Source organism: Lipotes vexillifer, unplaced genomic scaffold, assembly GCF_000442215.2.
Source record: "Lipotes vexillifer unplaced genomic scaffold, Lipotes_vexillifer_v1.1 scaffold121, whole genome shotgun sequence".
Taxonomy (NCBI): Eukaryota; Metazoa; Chordata; class Mammalia; order Artiodactyla; family Lipotidae; genus Lipotes; species Lipotes vexillifer.
Genome location: NW_006773122.1, coordinates 1,307,980 through 1,324,775, shown reverse-complemented (window position 1 = coordinate 1,324,775; position 16,796 = coordinate 1,307,980). Strand labels below are relative to the sequence as shown.

General features: G+C 39.9%; 1 protein-coding gene across 1 annotated transcript; it reads left to right on the top strand.

Annotated features, from left to right (window-relative positions):
* The first annotated feature begins 13 nt into the window (after positions 1-13).
* On the top strand, positions 14-196 carry SMIM3 (small integral membrane protein 3). The gene has a single exon (XM_007448039.1). It carries the CDS (start codon positions 14-16, stop codon positions 194-196), a length of 183 nt encoding a protein of 60 aa, XP_007448101.1.
* The last annotated feature ends 16,600 nt before the right edge of the window (positions 197-16,796 follow it).

The window sequence follows — 16,796 nt, the reverse complement described above, 5'->3', positions numbered from 1 at the left end:
AGAGTGAAGCAGCATGGATGCCGTCAGCCAGGTCCCCATGGAAGTCGTACTCCCCAAGCACATCCTGGACATCTGGGTCATTGTCCTCATCATCCTGGCCACCATTGTCATCATGACCTCCTTGTTGCTGTGCCCGGCCACTGCGGTCATCATCTATCGCATGCGGACTCATCCTGTCCTCAATGGGGCCGTCTGAGAACCTCCCAAGAGGGGCAGGTGAGGGATGAGGACAGCGTCCCTGCCCCCAGCTTCTTCCCCTTTCTCAGAAGAGCCGCAGGAGGGACTTTGGAGCATGGACACTGGAGCTCGATATGTGAGGAGACCTGAGTTCTGGTTTTGATTCTGCCACTGGCCAGTGGTGTGAGTTTGGTCAAGGGACCTAATTCTGTGAGTTCCAGGTTCCTTATTTTCCAAATGGGGATCATGATTCCTGCCTGTCCTACCTCATGGGGTTGTGAGAACCAATGACCTAGTGGAGGTTAAAGCTGTTGGTGAGTAGATACACAGGTGTTACTGCTGAATGCTGAGAAGCTTTGAAGAACCAAAGACCCTAGCTGCTGATGAGGGTCTTCAAGGTGGTGAGGGAGACACTGGGGCAGAGCAGTCTTTCCCAGTGCCCCTAAGGTGAAGGCAAGCAAAGGCACCCTGTCATCATTCCAAGGGACCAACAACATGTGGCTCAACATTATTTTCTTTGAGGTGCCACTCCCTTGAGTTGTCTAATTTGGGAGGGAATTGAGCATGGCAGGGGGAGGGAGATGGGTGGATCTTCCCAGGACACCGGAATCTGCAGTTTGGAGGGGCTCTGACATTTCTTGGCAATGCCAAGGGAGCTGGGGCGATGGGCTTCTTTCTGCATTAGCGTCCTATAGCTTTGACGCTCAAGCAGTGTTGGCAGATGCAGGGTGGCTGAGTTCCCTGGCCAGCTTCCAGGATACCCAGCACCCGCCCCGTCCCCTGTGTGCCCCTCCGCCCCAGCCCCTGCTGTAATTAGGTCCACCGCATAATGTGTACTCCCTTCATCCCCTCCCACCAGCACTGCAACCATTCCAAGGTACGAGATGTTCCCAGCACCTTTGGAACTAACTCAAACAATGATGTTTATTTTAAATGCTACAATTTATATGTATAGAGAGATTTCTGGACCACTCAAGCTCTTTGACCAAAATAAGGAGCATCTGGGGATTTGTTAAATTATGTAAGAAGATAGCACAGATTATCGGGATGTTATTGTGTGAAAATGATGCTTTTAGGTTGATCTGATTTCATTGATGTACCTAACTAATTTCCAATAAAGTGCTAGAATGAGCATGTCTGAAGTCTTTCTTTAAAGAGCACCTATTAAACTCAGTAAGAGGATTCCACTGAATTTATGGTCTTAGGGACAAACTGAATATAGGAATAGAAAGGGAAAGAGGACAATCAAATCAACTTCAGTAAGTGGGTCTAGCTTCAGTAAGTGGGTGAATAGTTGTGCAGTTTACACAGACATAGAATGCAGGAGGGAGAACAGATTTTGGAAGTAAGATGACTTTAGTATTGGGTTTAACATGTTGAGTTTGAGGTGCTTGTGATATTCAGGTGGGTACTTTCAGGACGCAGTTGGAAACCTGGGAAAGATTTTATAGCTGGGATTATGTTTGGGGGGATTATCTGCATAATTAGACTGGGAGGAGTGAGGTACTAATGCAGAACTGGGAGAATGCTAAAGAGGAGTGGAAGGGGAAGCGGGGGGAAGAAAAAGCAAGGAGACGGAAAAGGTCATGTGATGTGAACTGATTATGAGAGGGATGCAGTCGTACTCTGTGAGCGAAGGAAGGATGGAGGATTAGGAATTGGAGACAGTGGGAACAGACAACTCTTTCCAGGAATAGAATGTAGTATAGAGGTAAGAGAGGAAGATTTCGGAGAAAATGGTCAAGGGGGGATAGATATATGTGACAAGATTCTGATTGGTTTGCTCAGCATCTATTCCAATTTTTTTTTTTTCTAATATGCCTTCTTGGGTGGCAGAGGCTAGAAAGTGAAAAACTATACTGAATGTGAAAAACTCCCATTTTCCTAACTAAACTTTAGCCAGAGATTCACGTGTGATTTAGATTTTGCTAATTGGATGCGTGCATTGGAAGCTGAGTTTGGAATCTAGTTGGGTTGGGAGAGATACTGCCAGGTGTGAGGCATTCATGGTGCTGATGTGAATCCAATAAGAATCAGTAGACTGGGAACTGCTGGGTGTGCGGCCAAGGCCGTGTGTGCTGCCCAGTCTTTCTGAGTCGGATTCCTGGTCTGTAAGGCAGAGGGTATCAGAATTCATTGAGAAAATCCTTCCAAGGTTCTAGGTGACTGAACGTGAAGACTTTCAGGCAGTCCACCAGATGGTGATACAGCTCTTTTTTCACATGGAACAGTCAGCTCACAGAAGTTTCCAGAGTCAATCCCATCACATTCCTAGCAGCTCAAGAGTTTATTTTACAGTTCTGCTTTCAGACACTCTGGAGGTAACAGAGGGACCATCCAGTCCAACCTCCCCTGTAATGAAGGAATCCCCTTATTAACCCTGGGGTTGCCAGTTGTTGCCTATTTGGTATTTCCCTGTGTGGCCCTAGACCACCTGCCTCAGGTTCACCCAGGAGCATTTGCTTATACACGCAGCTTCCAGGTCTCTGCTTCACACTTACTGAGAGTCCCTGGCAGAGGGTTCTTGAGTGTCTGCTTTGTAAAAACAAGCTCTATGGGTGATCAGTGAACAGGTCAAAATTGGAGAACCAAGTGCCAGGGAAAAGGAGTCCTCTTCTTGCTGAAATGACCCCTTGATAGCTGTTCTGTTAGAATTCTTCCTTCAGTGAGAGAGAGGTGGGGATCCAGGGGCACCAGCTCGGCTCTCTTGGGGCCACCCTGAAGAGATCAACTTCCTTTTCCTGTGACAATGTCTGAACAATTTGAAGATAGCTATCATGACTTACCTCATCTTCTCTAAGTGAAAGATTCACACTTTGCATTAGGCATTGGCTGTCATCCTCCCTCCCTCCCTTTCCGGGAGACAGTATAGCCAGAGATTAAGAGCAAGGGCCTGAGGAATCTTGGCTTCGCTATTCACTAGCTTTATGATTGTGGGCAAGTAACATAGACTCTTTGAGCCTCAATTTCCTTACCTGTAAGACAGATGTAAAATTATACTTACATTACAGAATTGTTATGAGTATTAAATGAGGTCACAAATGCAAGGTGAAAAGGTAAAATACAGCAAATAATCAATGTGATCTATATGAATGAGTCTCAGTTTCTCGAGCCTGTCTGATGGTCATGACAGTTACTTCTGACTGTGGGGAGGATTAAATGAGATAATGTAAGTAAAGGATTTGGCCACTGTCTGACTCATAGGAATCTCTCAATAATGGTAACTATAAGGTAGCCAGTAATGTAAAAACACTAAAGGCCTATGATCCTAATGGGGTGGGATTTTTTAAAAATCACTAGTTAAAGCAGTGAGTTTAGCAGAAAACTTCCCCACTGGCACCCTGTAGGATTGGCACTAAATTCACAAACGTCCTTAGAACTAATATAAAAATTGTACTTCTCCCTTCAGAAATTATTTCATAACTAGCTCACAATTAATAAAATACAAAGTTTTCCAGTTTTCATTCTTCACAGAAATTGCCATCTAAACTTTCAAGAGTGCAAAAAAAATTTACAATCTTTAAGATAAAACTTTAATCAGGTCTCTACATAATTCTTGCTAAAGAGAAGGAATGGAAGAGGATTGTGAGATGAAATGATAAGAATAAAATTGCCTTTGAAACCCTTAATCTCAAAAGTTGAACTAGCAACTTTTAAATTGTCCAAATCACACAAATAATTTAATTGAGGTGTATGGAAAGCTCTTCAATTCCCATAAAGATTTACATGCTAGAAAAAAAGTTTCTGTGTTAGCAGGTCTCTAACATTTTTTATCAAAATCATAAAAATTATTGTATGTATTTAAATTTGGGCAGCTACCATTATACAGTGAATTGCTTACATGCACAAACTTCCAAGTCAAGCAGACTGAATTCCCATCTGGCTCCGCCACTGTGTTCTTGAAAGTAGCTGTCTCAGAGTCTTACTGCCCTCATTAGTAAAAGGGAAGGTTTGTTGATCTCTGCAGGGCCACTGGAAGAATTAAGTCAGGCTCTGTACCTAAAATATTTACAGAGAGCCGGGCCTGTGTAAATATTCAATGCTTATGTTACCTAAAAACAAAGGAGGATTGTTAGCTCTATCGTAGAGAATATAGATACCAGTGGGGCAGTTCTGCTGGATTGGTCTCCCCAGATTGGTTTCACCCAAATACCTCAGGGAACACTCATTCTCAGGGCATGAGCAGGAGAGTGGAAAGGGTGAGCAGGCTTGGGTGGAAGTGGGGTGGGAGACGGTAAGAGACAGCTTTTCTGTGCTCCTGGACCCAGTTCCAAAGTGCATGTGAGTTGTGGAGGTGCGGGCGCTCCCTGCACCAACAAGCAATTCTCAGACACCAGTAGGTGTCCAAGAGTTCAACTCAATTCTGGAACTTGGGAATAGCATTAGATTCTACAGGTAAAGAACTCAGTCCCATAAGACCACCTTCTATTTTAGATGCCAATGGCAAGCCTAGGTTGTTACCTGTCCTTCTGGCCCACTGGCTATAAATCAGAGGGTTTCCATGACCTCCTCCTTGGGTTTGATTAATTTGCTAGAACAGCTCATAGACCTCAGGAAATTTACTTCCTACATTACCCATTTATTACAATGGATATTAAAGGATTTGAATCAACAGCCAAATGAGGAGACGTATAGGGCAAGGTCCCAAACAAAGGGGCTTCTGTCTTCGTGGAGTTTGGGGCTGGGCTGGGTAAGGTAGAACATGAAAAACGTTCTGGTTCCCTAACCTGGAAGCTCACCAAACCTCCTCCTTTTGGGTTTTTATGGAGGTTTCATTAATAGGCGTGATTGATTAACTCATTGACCATTGGTGATTCATACAACCTCTAGCCTCTCTCCCGTACCCAGAAATCAGGAGGTGGGACTGAAAGTTCCACCCCTCTATTCCTGGCAGCTAGCCCCCATTCTTAAGTGCTTTCCAAAAATCACATCACGAACATAACCCAGAAGTGGTGAAAAGGGGCTTGTTATGAATAATAACAAGACCTATTTCACCTTTATGGCTCTGAAGCGTTTTCAGAAACCAAGAACGAGACCAAATATTATAACAAAAGAGTATTGCTCTTATTGCTAAGGAAATTCCAAAGGTTTGGGGAGCTGAAAGCCACAACTGTGGATGAAGACCAAGTAAAATGAGGAACATATTTTGGTCATCTGAATGACCAAGTATATATATTTCTTATAAATTACAATATCACAACAGCTAAACAGTCTGAGGAGAAATTAGGGTAAGGTAAGCTAGCTAAAGCTGAGTTGGAGGGTTGTGATTGGTGAATGTCAGGGTTCCTTGTGGGCGTTTCTAGTAAATGACTGAGGTTTTGATCTGTGATGTAGGCTGGGCTGTGGGCTCACCCTCCATTTTGTGGCCCAATAAATGAACTCACTTTATCACAACAGTATAAGAAATATATTTTAATGAATCTTTAAATTGTTATTAGTGGCTTTAGAATTTCCACTACTGGGGTTTTTTATACTTCATTACTTGTAATCAAGATTTGTACCTCAGAAAACATAAAGTTTTGTTATTGTTGTTGTAGTTGTTAGAAAAAATCCAGTATGACTGCTGCTGTGCCACTTGTTCACGGCAATTTTCTGGGACATGTATAACGAAGAATGCCTAACTAAAAATGAAGATATTTTGTGCTCTAGGAATCGAACCGCAGTTGGCCAAAGAATGATTTATGGAATCCCTGAACATCAGGGCAGTAGATTGCTCTTATTTTCAATTTTTCCATACTTAGTACTAAATTATTTTGAACTTATGGGAAGTTAAGCTAAATAAACCACAACTTTTCATTTTGTTGCAAGAAGCCTGACACTTTCAAAAGGGACTAATACTCTTTCTTGGTGTAATGGATTGAATGGTGGCCCCCCAAAGCTTTGTCCACTTCCTAATTCTCTGAACCTATGAATGTGAACTCATTTGGGAAAAAGGTCTTTGTTGATGTCATTAAGTTAAGGATTTTTTTTTTTTTTTTTTTTTTTTCTTGCGTTATGCGGGCCTCTCACTGTCGTGGCCTCTCCCATTTGCGGAGCACAGGCTCCGGACGCGCAGGCTCAGTGGCCATGGCTCACGGGCCCAGCCGCTCCGCGGCATGTGGGATCTTCCCGAAACGGGGCACGAACCCGCGTCTCCTGCATCGGCAGGCGGACTCTCAAGCACTGCGCCACCAGGGAAGCCCTTAAGTTAAGGATTTTGAGATAAAGAGATCACCCTGGATTATTTGAGTGGGCTCTAAATCCAAAGACAAGCATCCTTATGAAAGTCACATAGAGGAGAGACACACAGAGAGAAGAGGAAGAGGCAATCTGACCATGGGGGAAGAGATGGGAGTGATGTGGCCACAAGCCAAGGAATGCTCAGAGCCAGCAAAGGACAGAAGAGCCAAGCAACGCATTGTCCCCCAGAGCCTCTGGAGGGAGTGTGGTCCTGCTGACACCTTAATTTCAGACCTCTGGCATCCAAAACTGTGAGAGAATAATTTTCTCTTGTTCTAAGCCACTAAGTTTGTGGAAATTTGTTAAGGCAGCCCTAGGAAACTAATATACTTGGTAAACTGATGTGGGACAACAAAGTTTTTCAACAACTGTATGAATGGACTAAAAATTCTAAAAAGTAAACAATACTGGATAAGGAGAGATAACATTATACACACTAGAAAGGGAAAGGAGAAGGAGAAGGAAGGGGTTCGGGGAAGAGAGAAAAAGAAGGGTGGTAATCATAATGTGAGCTAAGATTTGTCAGGCTTCCAGCAAAAGTATAAACCGTTGGGGTCCAGGGCAGGCTGCTCCCAAATATTCCACAGTGGCACATTATTTTGAATTACAGTTATTTAAGAAGCGGCTAACACAAGAGGGACAGGTCAACCCTCCTGTCTCCCGGAAGGCAAGAAATAAATCTCCCATGTGAAAGGTGCCCTCCCCACGTCTGGAGGTAAAAGGACACACTTAACGCCAGAGATAGGGAATTCAGCCTGAGAATCCTGTATAAACAAACCTTGTTACTTCTTTAATTTACTACCCAAGCCCCAAATCTGTTTAGATTCTTCACTAATTAAGCACCCAAGGCCTAAGTTTGTCCTGTTAATTCCTCACAAATTTATTGTTTGTCTAAAAAGTATAAAAGCTGCTTCTTTTGTAGCAATATGCTATAATTTGTTTAGTTGTTTTACTGTTTATGGACATTTAGGTTGGTTCCCATTTGGGGCTATTATGAACCGGGCTGCTAACACTCTTCTTTGAAACTTTTTGTGAACATGCTTTAATTTCTCTTGGATAAGTGCCTGAGTGGAATTGTTTCGTCATAGGGTAAGATGCAAATTTAATTATATAACCAACTGCTGGACAGATCTTCAAAGGGGCTGTACATTTTATACTCCCACCAGCAATACATGAGTGTTCCAGTTGGGTTACACCCTTGTCAACATTTGGTATAGTCTTTTTTATTTTACTTATTAATTTTGACATTTCTGTGAAATGATATATCATTGGTGGTTTTAATTTGCATTTCTCCTTTGACTGAAGATATTGAACACTTTTCCAGGAGTTTATTAGCAAACTACTGTTCTTTTCTGAAGTAACTGTTCAAGTCTTTTGCCTATTTTTAAAAATTGGGCTTTTTGGGAGACCCTCAAGATGGCAGAGGAGTAAGACGTGGCGATCACCTTCCTCCCCACAAATACATCAAAAATACATCTACATGTGGAACAACTCCTACAGAACACCTACTGAATGCTGGCAGAAGACCTCAGACTTCCCAAAAGGCAAGAAACTCCCCATGTACCTGGCCGTGTGGCTGACAGGGTATTGGTGCTCCAGCTGGGTGTCAGGCCTGTGCCTCTAAGGTGGGAAAGCCGAGTTCAGGATATTGGTCCACCAGACACCCCCCAGCTGCATGTAATATCAAACGGTGAAAGCTCTCCCAGATATCTCCATCTCAATGCTAAGACCCAGCTCCACTCAATGACCAGCAAGATACAGTGCTGGACACCCTATGCCAAACAACTAGCAAGACAGGAACACAACACCACCCATTAGCAGAGAGGCTGCCTAAAATCATAATAAGGTCACAGACCCCCAAAACACACAACCGGACATGGTCCTATCCACCAGAAAGACAAGATCCAGCCTCATCCACCAGAACACAGGCACTAGTCCCCTCCACCAGGAAGCCTACACAACCCACTGAACCAAACTTAGCCACTGGGGACAGACACAAAAAACAATAGGAACTACGAACCTGCAGCCTGTGAAAACAAGACCCCAAACAGGGTAAGTTAAGTAAAATAAGAAGACAGAGAAACACACAGCAGAAGAAGGAGCAAGGTGAAAACCCACCAGACCAAACAAATGAAGAGGAAATCAGCAGTCTACCTGAAAAAGAATTCAGAGTAATGATAGTAAAGATGATCCAAAATCTTGGAAATAGAATGGAGAAAATACAAGAAACATTTAACAAGGAACTAGAAGAACTAAAGAGCAAACAAACAATGATGAACAACACAATAAATGAAATTAAAAATTCTCTAGAAGGAATCAATAGCAGAATAACTGAGGCAGAAGAACGGATAAGTGACCTGGAAGATAAAATAGTGGAAATAACTACTGCAGAGCAGAATAAAGAAAAAAGAATGAAAAGATTTGAGGAAAGTCTCAGAGACCTCTGGGACAACATTAAATGCACCAACATTCAAATTATAGGGGTCCCAAAAGAAGAAGAGAAAAAGAAAGGGACTGAGAAAATATTTGAAGTGATTATAGTTGAAAACTTCCCTAATATGGAAAAGGAAATAGTCAGTCATATCCAGGAAGTGCAGAGTCCCATACAGGATAAATCCAAGGAGAAACACACCAAGACACATATTAATCAAACTGTCAAAAATTAAATACAAAGAAAAAATATTTAAAGCAGCAAGGGAAAACCAACAAATAACATACAAGGGAATCCCCAGAAAGTTAACAGCTGATCTTTCAGCAGAAACTTTGCAAGCCAGAAGGGAGTGGCAGGACATATTTACAGTGATGAAAGGGAAAAAATTACAACCAAGATTACTCGACCCAGCAAGGATCTCATTCAGATTCGATGGAGAAATGAAAACCTTTACAGACAAGCAAAAGCTAAGATAATTCAGCACCACCATACCAGCTTTACAGCAAATGCTAAAGGAACTTCTCTAGGCAGGAACCACAAGAGAAGGAAAAGACCTACAATAACAAACCCAAAACAATTAAGAAAATGGTAATAGGAACAAACATATTGATAACCACCTTAAACGTAAATGGATTAAATGCTCCAACCAAAAGACGTAGACTGGCTGAATGGATACAAAAACAAGATCCATATGCATGCTGTCTACAAGAGACCCACCTCAGACCTAGGGACACATACAGACTGAAAGTGAGGGGATGGAAAAAGATATTCCATGCAAATGAAATCAAAAGAAAGCTGGAGTAGCTATTCTCATATCAGACAAAATAGACTTTAAAATAAAGACTATTAAAAGAGACAAAGAAGGACATTACATAATGACCAAGGGATCAATCCAAGAAAAAGATATAACAATTGTAAATATTTATGCACCCAACATAGGAGCACCTCAATACATAAGGCAAAAGCTAATAGCCATAAAAGGGGAAATGGACAGTAACACAATCATAGTAGGGGACTTTAACACCCCACTTTCGCCAATGGACAGATGATCCAAAATGAAAATAAATAAGGAAACACGAGCTTTAAATGATACATTAAACAAGATGGATTTAATTGATATTTATAGGACATTCCATCCAAAAACAACTGAATATACTTTCTTCTCAAGTGCTCATGGAACATTCTCCAGGATAGATCATATCTTGGGTCACAAATCAAGCCTTGGTTAATTTAAGAAAACTGAAATCGTATCAAGTGTCTTTTCCAGCACAACGTTATGAGACTAGATATCAATTACAGGAAAAAATCTGTAAAAAATAAAAACACATTAAAAAAATCTGTAAAAAATAAATACACAATACATAGTGTATTGTAGCTAAACAATACACTACTAAATAACCAAGAGATCACTGAAGAAATCAAAGAGGAAATAAAAAAATACGTAGAAACAAATGACAATGAAAACACAGTGACCCAAAACCTATGGAATGCAGCAAAAGCAGTTCTAAGAGGGAAGTTTATAGCAATAAAATCCTACCTCAAGAAACAAGAAACATCTCAAATAAACAACCTAACCTTACACCTAAAGCAAATACAGAAAGAAAAACAAAAAAAACCCAAAGTTAGCAGAAGGAAAGAAATCAGAAAGATCAGATTAGAAATAAATGAAAAAGAAATGAAGGAAACAAAAGCAAAGATCAATAAAACTAAAAGCTGGCTCTCTGAGAAGATAAACAAATTGATAAACCATTAGCCAGACTTATCAAGAAAAAAAAGGAGAAGACTCAAATCAATATAATTAGAAATGAAAAAGAAGTAACAACTGACACTGCAGAGATACAGAGGATCATGAGAGATTACTACAAGCAACTACATGCCAATAAAATGGACAACCTGAAAGAAACGGACAAATTCTTAAAAAAGCACAACCTTCTGAGACTGAACCAGGAAGAAATAGAAAATATAAACAAACCAATCACAAGCACCAAAATTGAAACTGTGATTTAAAATCTTCCAACAAACAAAAGCCCAGGACCATATGGCTTCACAGGCAAATTCTATCAAACATTTAGAGAAGAGCTAACACCTATCCTTCTCAAACTCTTCCAAAATATAGCAGAGGGAGGAATACTCCCTAACTCATTCTATGAGGCCACCATCACCCTGACACCAAAACCAGACAATGATGTCACAAAGAAGGACAACTACAGGCCAATATCACTGATGAACATAGCTGCAAAAATCCTCAACAAAATACTAGCAAACAGAATCTGACAACACACTAAAGGGATCATACACTATGATCAAGTGGGGCATGATCAAGTGGGGTTTATTCCAGGAATGCAAGGATTCTTCAATATACGCAAATCTATCAATGTGATTAACCATATTAACAAATTGAAGGAGAAAAACCATATGATCATCTCAATAGATGCAGAGAAAGCTTTTGACAAAATTCAACACCCATTTATGATAAAAACCCTGCAGAAAGTAGGTGTAGAGGGAACTTTCCTCAATATAATAAAGGCCGTATATGACAAGCCCACAGCCAACATCATCCTCAATGGCGAAAAACTGAAAGCATTTCCACTAAGGTCAGGAACAAGACAAGGTTGCCCACTCTCACCACTCTTATTCAACATAGTTTTGGAAGTTTTAGCCACAGCAATCAGAGAAGAAAAGGAAATAAAAGGAATCCAAATCGGAAAAGAAGAAGTAAAGCTGTCACTGTTTGCAGATGACATGATACTATACATAGAGAATCCTAAAGATGCTACCAGAAAACTACTAGAGCTAATCAATGAATTTGGTAAAGTAGCAGGATACAAAATTCATGCACAGAAATGTCTTGCATTCCCACACATTAATGATGAAAAATCTGAAAGAGAAAGTAAAGAAACACTTCCATTTACCATTGCAACAAAAAGAATAAAATATCTAGGAATAAACCTACGTAAGGAGACAAAAGACCTATATGCAGAAAACTATAAGACACTGATGAAATAAATTAAAGGTGATACAAACAGATGGAGAGATATACCATGTTCTTGGATTGGAAGATTCAACATTGTGAAAATGACTATACTACCCAAAGCAATCTATAGATTCAGTGCAATCCCTATCAAACTACCAATGGCATTTTTCACAGAACTAGAACAAAAAATTTCACAATTTGTATGGAAACACAAAAGACCCCGAATAGCCAAAGCAATCTTGAGAACGAAAAATGGAGCTGGAGGAATCAGGCTCCCTGACTTCAGACTATACTACAAAGCTACAGTAATCAAGACAGTATGGTACTGCCACAAAACAGAAATATAAACCAATGGAACAGGATAGAAAGCCCAGAGATAAACCCACGCACATATGGTCAACTTATTTTTGATAAAGGAGGCAAGAATATACAATGGAGAAAAGACAGCCTCTTCAATAAGTGGTGCTGGGAAAACTGGACAGCTACATGTAAAAGAATGAAATTACAACACTCCTTAACACCATACACAAAAATAAACTCACAATGGATTAAAGACCTAAATGTGAGGCCATACACTATCAAACTCTTAGAGAAAAACATAGGCAGAACACTAGGACATAAATCACAGCAAGATCCTTTTGGACTCACCTCCTAGAGAAATGGAAATAAAAACAAAAATAAACAAATGGAACCTAATGAAACTTAAAACCTTTTGCACAGCAAAGGAAACCATAAAAAAGACCACCCTCAGAAAGGGAGAAAATATTTGCAAATGAAGAAACTGACAAAGGATTGATCTGCAAAATATACAAGCAGCTCATGCAGCTCAATATCAAAAAAACAAAGAACCCAATCCAAAAATGGGCAGAAGACCTAAACAGAAATTTCTCCAAAGAAGATATACAGATTGCAAACAAACACATGAAAGAATGCTCAACATCATTAATCATTAGAGAAATGCAAATCAAAACTACAATGAGATATCATCTCACACCAGTCAGAATGGCCATCATCAAAAAATCTAGAAACAATAAATGCTGGAGAGGGTGTGGAGAAAAGGGAACACTCTTGCACTGCTGGTGGGAATGTGAATTGGTTCAGCCACTATGGAGAACAGTATGGAGGTTCCTTAAAAAACTACAAATAGAACTACCATATGACCCAGCATACTGGGCATATACCCTGAGAAAACCATAATTCAAAAAGAGTCATGTACCAAAATGTTCATTGCAGCTCTATTTACAATAGCCTGGAGATGGAAACAACCTAAGTGTCCATCATCGGATGAATGGATAAAGAAGATGTGGCACATATATACAATGGAATATTACTCAGCCATAAAAAGAAACGAAATTGAGGTATTTGTAATGAGGTGGATTGACCTAGAGTCTGTCATACAGAGTGAAGTAAGTCAGAAAGAGAAAGACAAATACCGTATGCTAACACATATATATGGAATTTTAAAAAAATGTCATGAAGAACCTAGGGGTAAGACAGGAATAAAGACACAGACCTACTAGAGAATGGACTTGAGGATATGGGGAGGGGAAAGGGTAAGCTGTGACAAAGCGAGAGAGAGGCATGGACATATATACACTACCAAACGTAAGGTAGATAACTAGTGGGAAGCAGCTGCATAGCACAAGGAGATCAGCTCGGTGCTTTGTGTCCATGTAGAGGGCTGGGATAGGGAGGGTGGGATGGAGATGGAAGAGGGAGGAGATATGGGGATGTATGTATATGTACAGCTGATTCACTTTGTTATACAGCAGAGACTAACACACCATTGTAAAGCAATTATACTCCAATAAAAGATGTTTAAAAAAAAAAGAATGCACACTAAGATTTCAAGTGTAATCAGACAAAGATTAGAGAGCATAATTTACAAATCAGAGAGAGAAGTGGAATAAGAAAATAAAGTGATGCAATAAAAAAAAGGGGGGGAAATATTTTAAATGGTACTACTATCAATTAAAAGGTAAAATGGTCAAATGGTAAATATGTCAAATATAAAAAAAAAATACTAAAAGGCCAGTGTATTAAACTTACAATTAGTAAGACATGAATGGTCAGATTAGATTTTTTAAAACTTGAACTTCATGCTATGTACAATAGCCACACCCAAAACATATGACCATAGAAATTGTGAAAATAGAAGAATGGAAAAATATGTCAGTAAAAAAGTAACCTAAACCAAATAACTGGTGTGACTATTTTACATTATGAAAATGTTTTAAGATGAAACACATCATTAGGCATAGGGGAGTAAGTACGAAATGACAAAGAATTTAATTCTTTAGGAAGATACATCACTTCCAAACATATATGTACCTAATAAAAGAGCTTTAAAGTTGTAACACACAAAATAATAGAATCACAGAGAGAAACTAAGAAACCCACTGTCAGAATGGAATAGCTAAACCTATCTTCCCATTATCGACAAGTCAAGGAGATTAGAACCACATGAGTAATTTTATCTTGAGCTAATATAGATATATAGACATCTGTATCTAGCAGTTAAAGAACACACATTCTTCTCAAGGCTATAAAACACATTTACAAAAATTGATTCTGTACTAACTAGGTCATAAGCTCATCTTCACAAATTTCAAAGAAGAGGCATCATTACAGATCATGTTTATTGACCACAACACAGTTAGAAGTTAGTAACAAAAAAGGTGACTTTAATCCCTAATATGTTTGCAAATTAAAGGCACATGTATAAATAACCCATGGGTCAAAGAAGAAATCATGCCAATTGATATATAAATGAATTAATAATTGTGAATAAATCATGGATCAAAAACTTTTTGGTTTTGTATATTTTAATTTATACTTATGGCTTATATTAGGAATGGAGACTGCAGAATAATAGTGAGTCTAAATAAAGAAGGTAAGAAACATACAACAAAATTATTCCAGATAAAGCAGTGGGAAGGCACTAAGAGTAGATTAAGAAAACAAAGGAAACTAATAAAAATGACTGATTTAGAAAACAAAGGTAAAATGGAGAGAATCAAGAAAGCCAAAAGAGAATTTTAAAAATACATAACTACCAGGGCTCCCCTGGTGGCGCAGTGGTTGAGAATCTGCCTGCCAATGCAGGGGACACAGGTTGGAGCCTGGGTCTGGGAAGATCCCACATGCCGCGGAGCAACCAGGCCCGTGAGCCACAATTACTGAGCCTGCGCTCCGCAACAAGAGAGGATGCGACAGTGAAAGGCCCGCGCACCGCGATGACCGCGATGAAGAGTGTCCAAGTATGCAGGATTTTTTTATACTATTTCTTTAACAGCTTGATTGAAGATATAATTCACATAATACAGAATTAACCCATTTAAAATGTTCAAGTCTGTAGTTTTTTGTTTGTTTGTTTTTTGGGTTTTTTTGCAGTACGCGGGCCTCTCACTGTTGTGCCCTCTCCCGTCGCGGAGCACAGGCTCCGGACGCCCAGGCTCAGCGGCCATGGCTCACGGGCCCAGCCGCTCCACGGCATGTGGGATCTTCCCGGACCGGGGCGCGAACCCGGGTCCCCTGCATTGGCACGCGGACTCTCAACCACTGCACCACCAGGGAAGCCCAATAAATAAAATTTAAAAAAAAAAACATAACTACCAATCCAGTATAGATTAAAATATAGTAAGAGAGTACCGTCAAATAATTTATATTGATAATTCAACAGCTTAGATGAAATGACTGTTCCTGATAAAATATAACTTACTAAAATATATCAAGAATAAAAAACCTAAATAGTCCTATAACAATAAATGAAACTGCAAAAATAGTTATTATCTTCTCTTACAGGAAGCACAAGTACAGCAGTTATATAGGCAATTCTCCAACAATTTCAAAAAGAGTTAATTCCAATCCTTTACAAAATCTCTGAATATGAAAAAGGAGGGAACTACATCTTAATTTATTCTGTGAAGTTAGTTTAACTTGATAACAAAACCAGATGAAGACAGGATAAGAAAGGCACACTAGAGTGTCTTTTTACCCATGAATGTATATATAAGAATTAAAACAAATTATTGGCACAATAAATAAAGCAGTCATTAGATGATTTTTCATTTTGACAAACAGACAAACATAAATGCAACTGAAGTCCTACAGGCAGAAGAAAGTAGAGAACAAGGCAGAAATAATATTTGACTAAGAATTTTCCCAAAACAATGAGAAATATCAAAAGCCAAAGGTCCATGTCTGGAAAACCTCAGGTAGAGTAAATAATGAGCAATATAGACAACAAAGACTTCAAATAACCAACCAAATAAACAACTCCACCCACAAATCTAAACTCATCATTTTTGAACTGCTGACAATCAATGATAAGGAGAAAATCTTGAAGACATCGAGAAAATAAAGACATTAAATCAGAGGAATAAAGATAAGAAGTATATGTCATAACTGGAAGACAATGGTATGACATCTTTAAAGTTCTGAATCTCAAAACTGTCAACCCAGAATTCTAGTCACGATAAAAATATCTTCAAAGTCAAGGTGTCAGGAGCTCAGCTGACCTAGAGACAGCTGAGCTGCCAGGTGTTGGAGTAGCCAATTTAGACAACAAGGCAAAATGAAAATAACAGACAAGTTTTTAATCACTTACTGTCACAGTACAAGCAAGAGGCTAAACAGGAGAAAGCACTGACTCCTCCATGCCATTTTCCCTCAAGGAATGGTGCCTCAGTTAAGGGTTAAGTGGATTAGCACAGATGTGGGGCTTGTCTCACTGCTGAGGGAGCCCTGATCAGAAAGCTCCCGCAATTTCATGGACCTGGAAGCCAAGGGCAGGGAGAGTAGGCTAGACTTGGAAAAGTACTGAGTGCTGAGTCAGTGCGGAGAGCAAGGCTTCAAGATTCCCTCCCCTCTTCCCAGCAAAGGGGTTTCGGCAGAAGTGTCTGACAAAGGCTTCTGCCAAGAGCCCCAGTGAAGAGGCCTCCAGAGGCACTTGAACTAGGAATGCAGATACACATAAGAGCATAGGTGGATGGG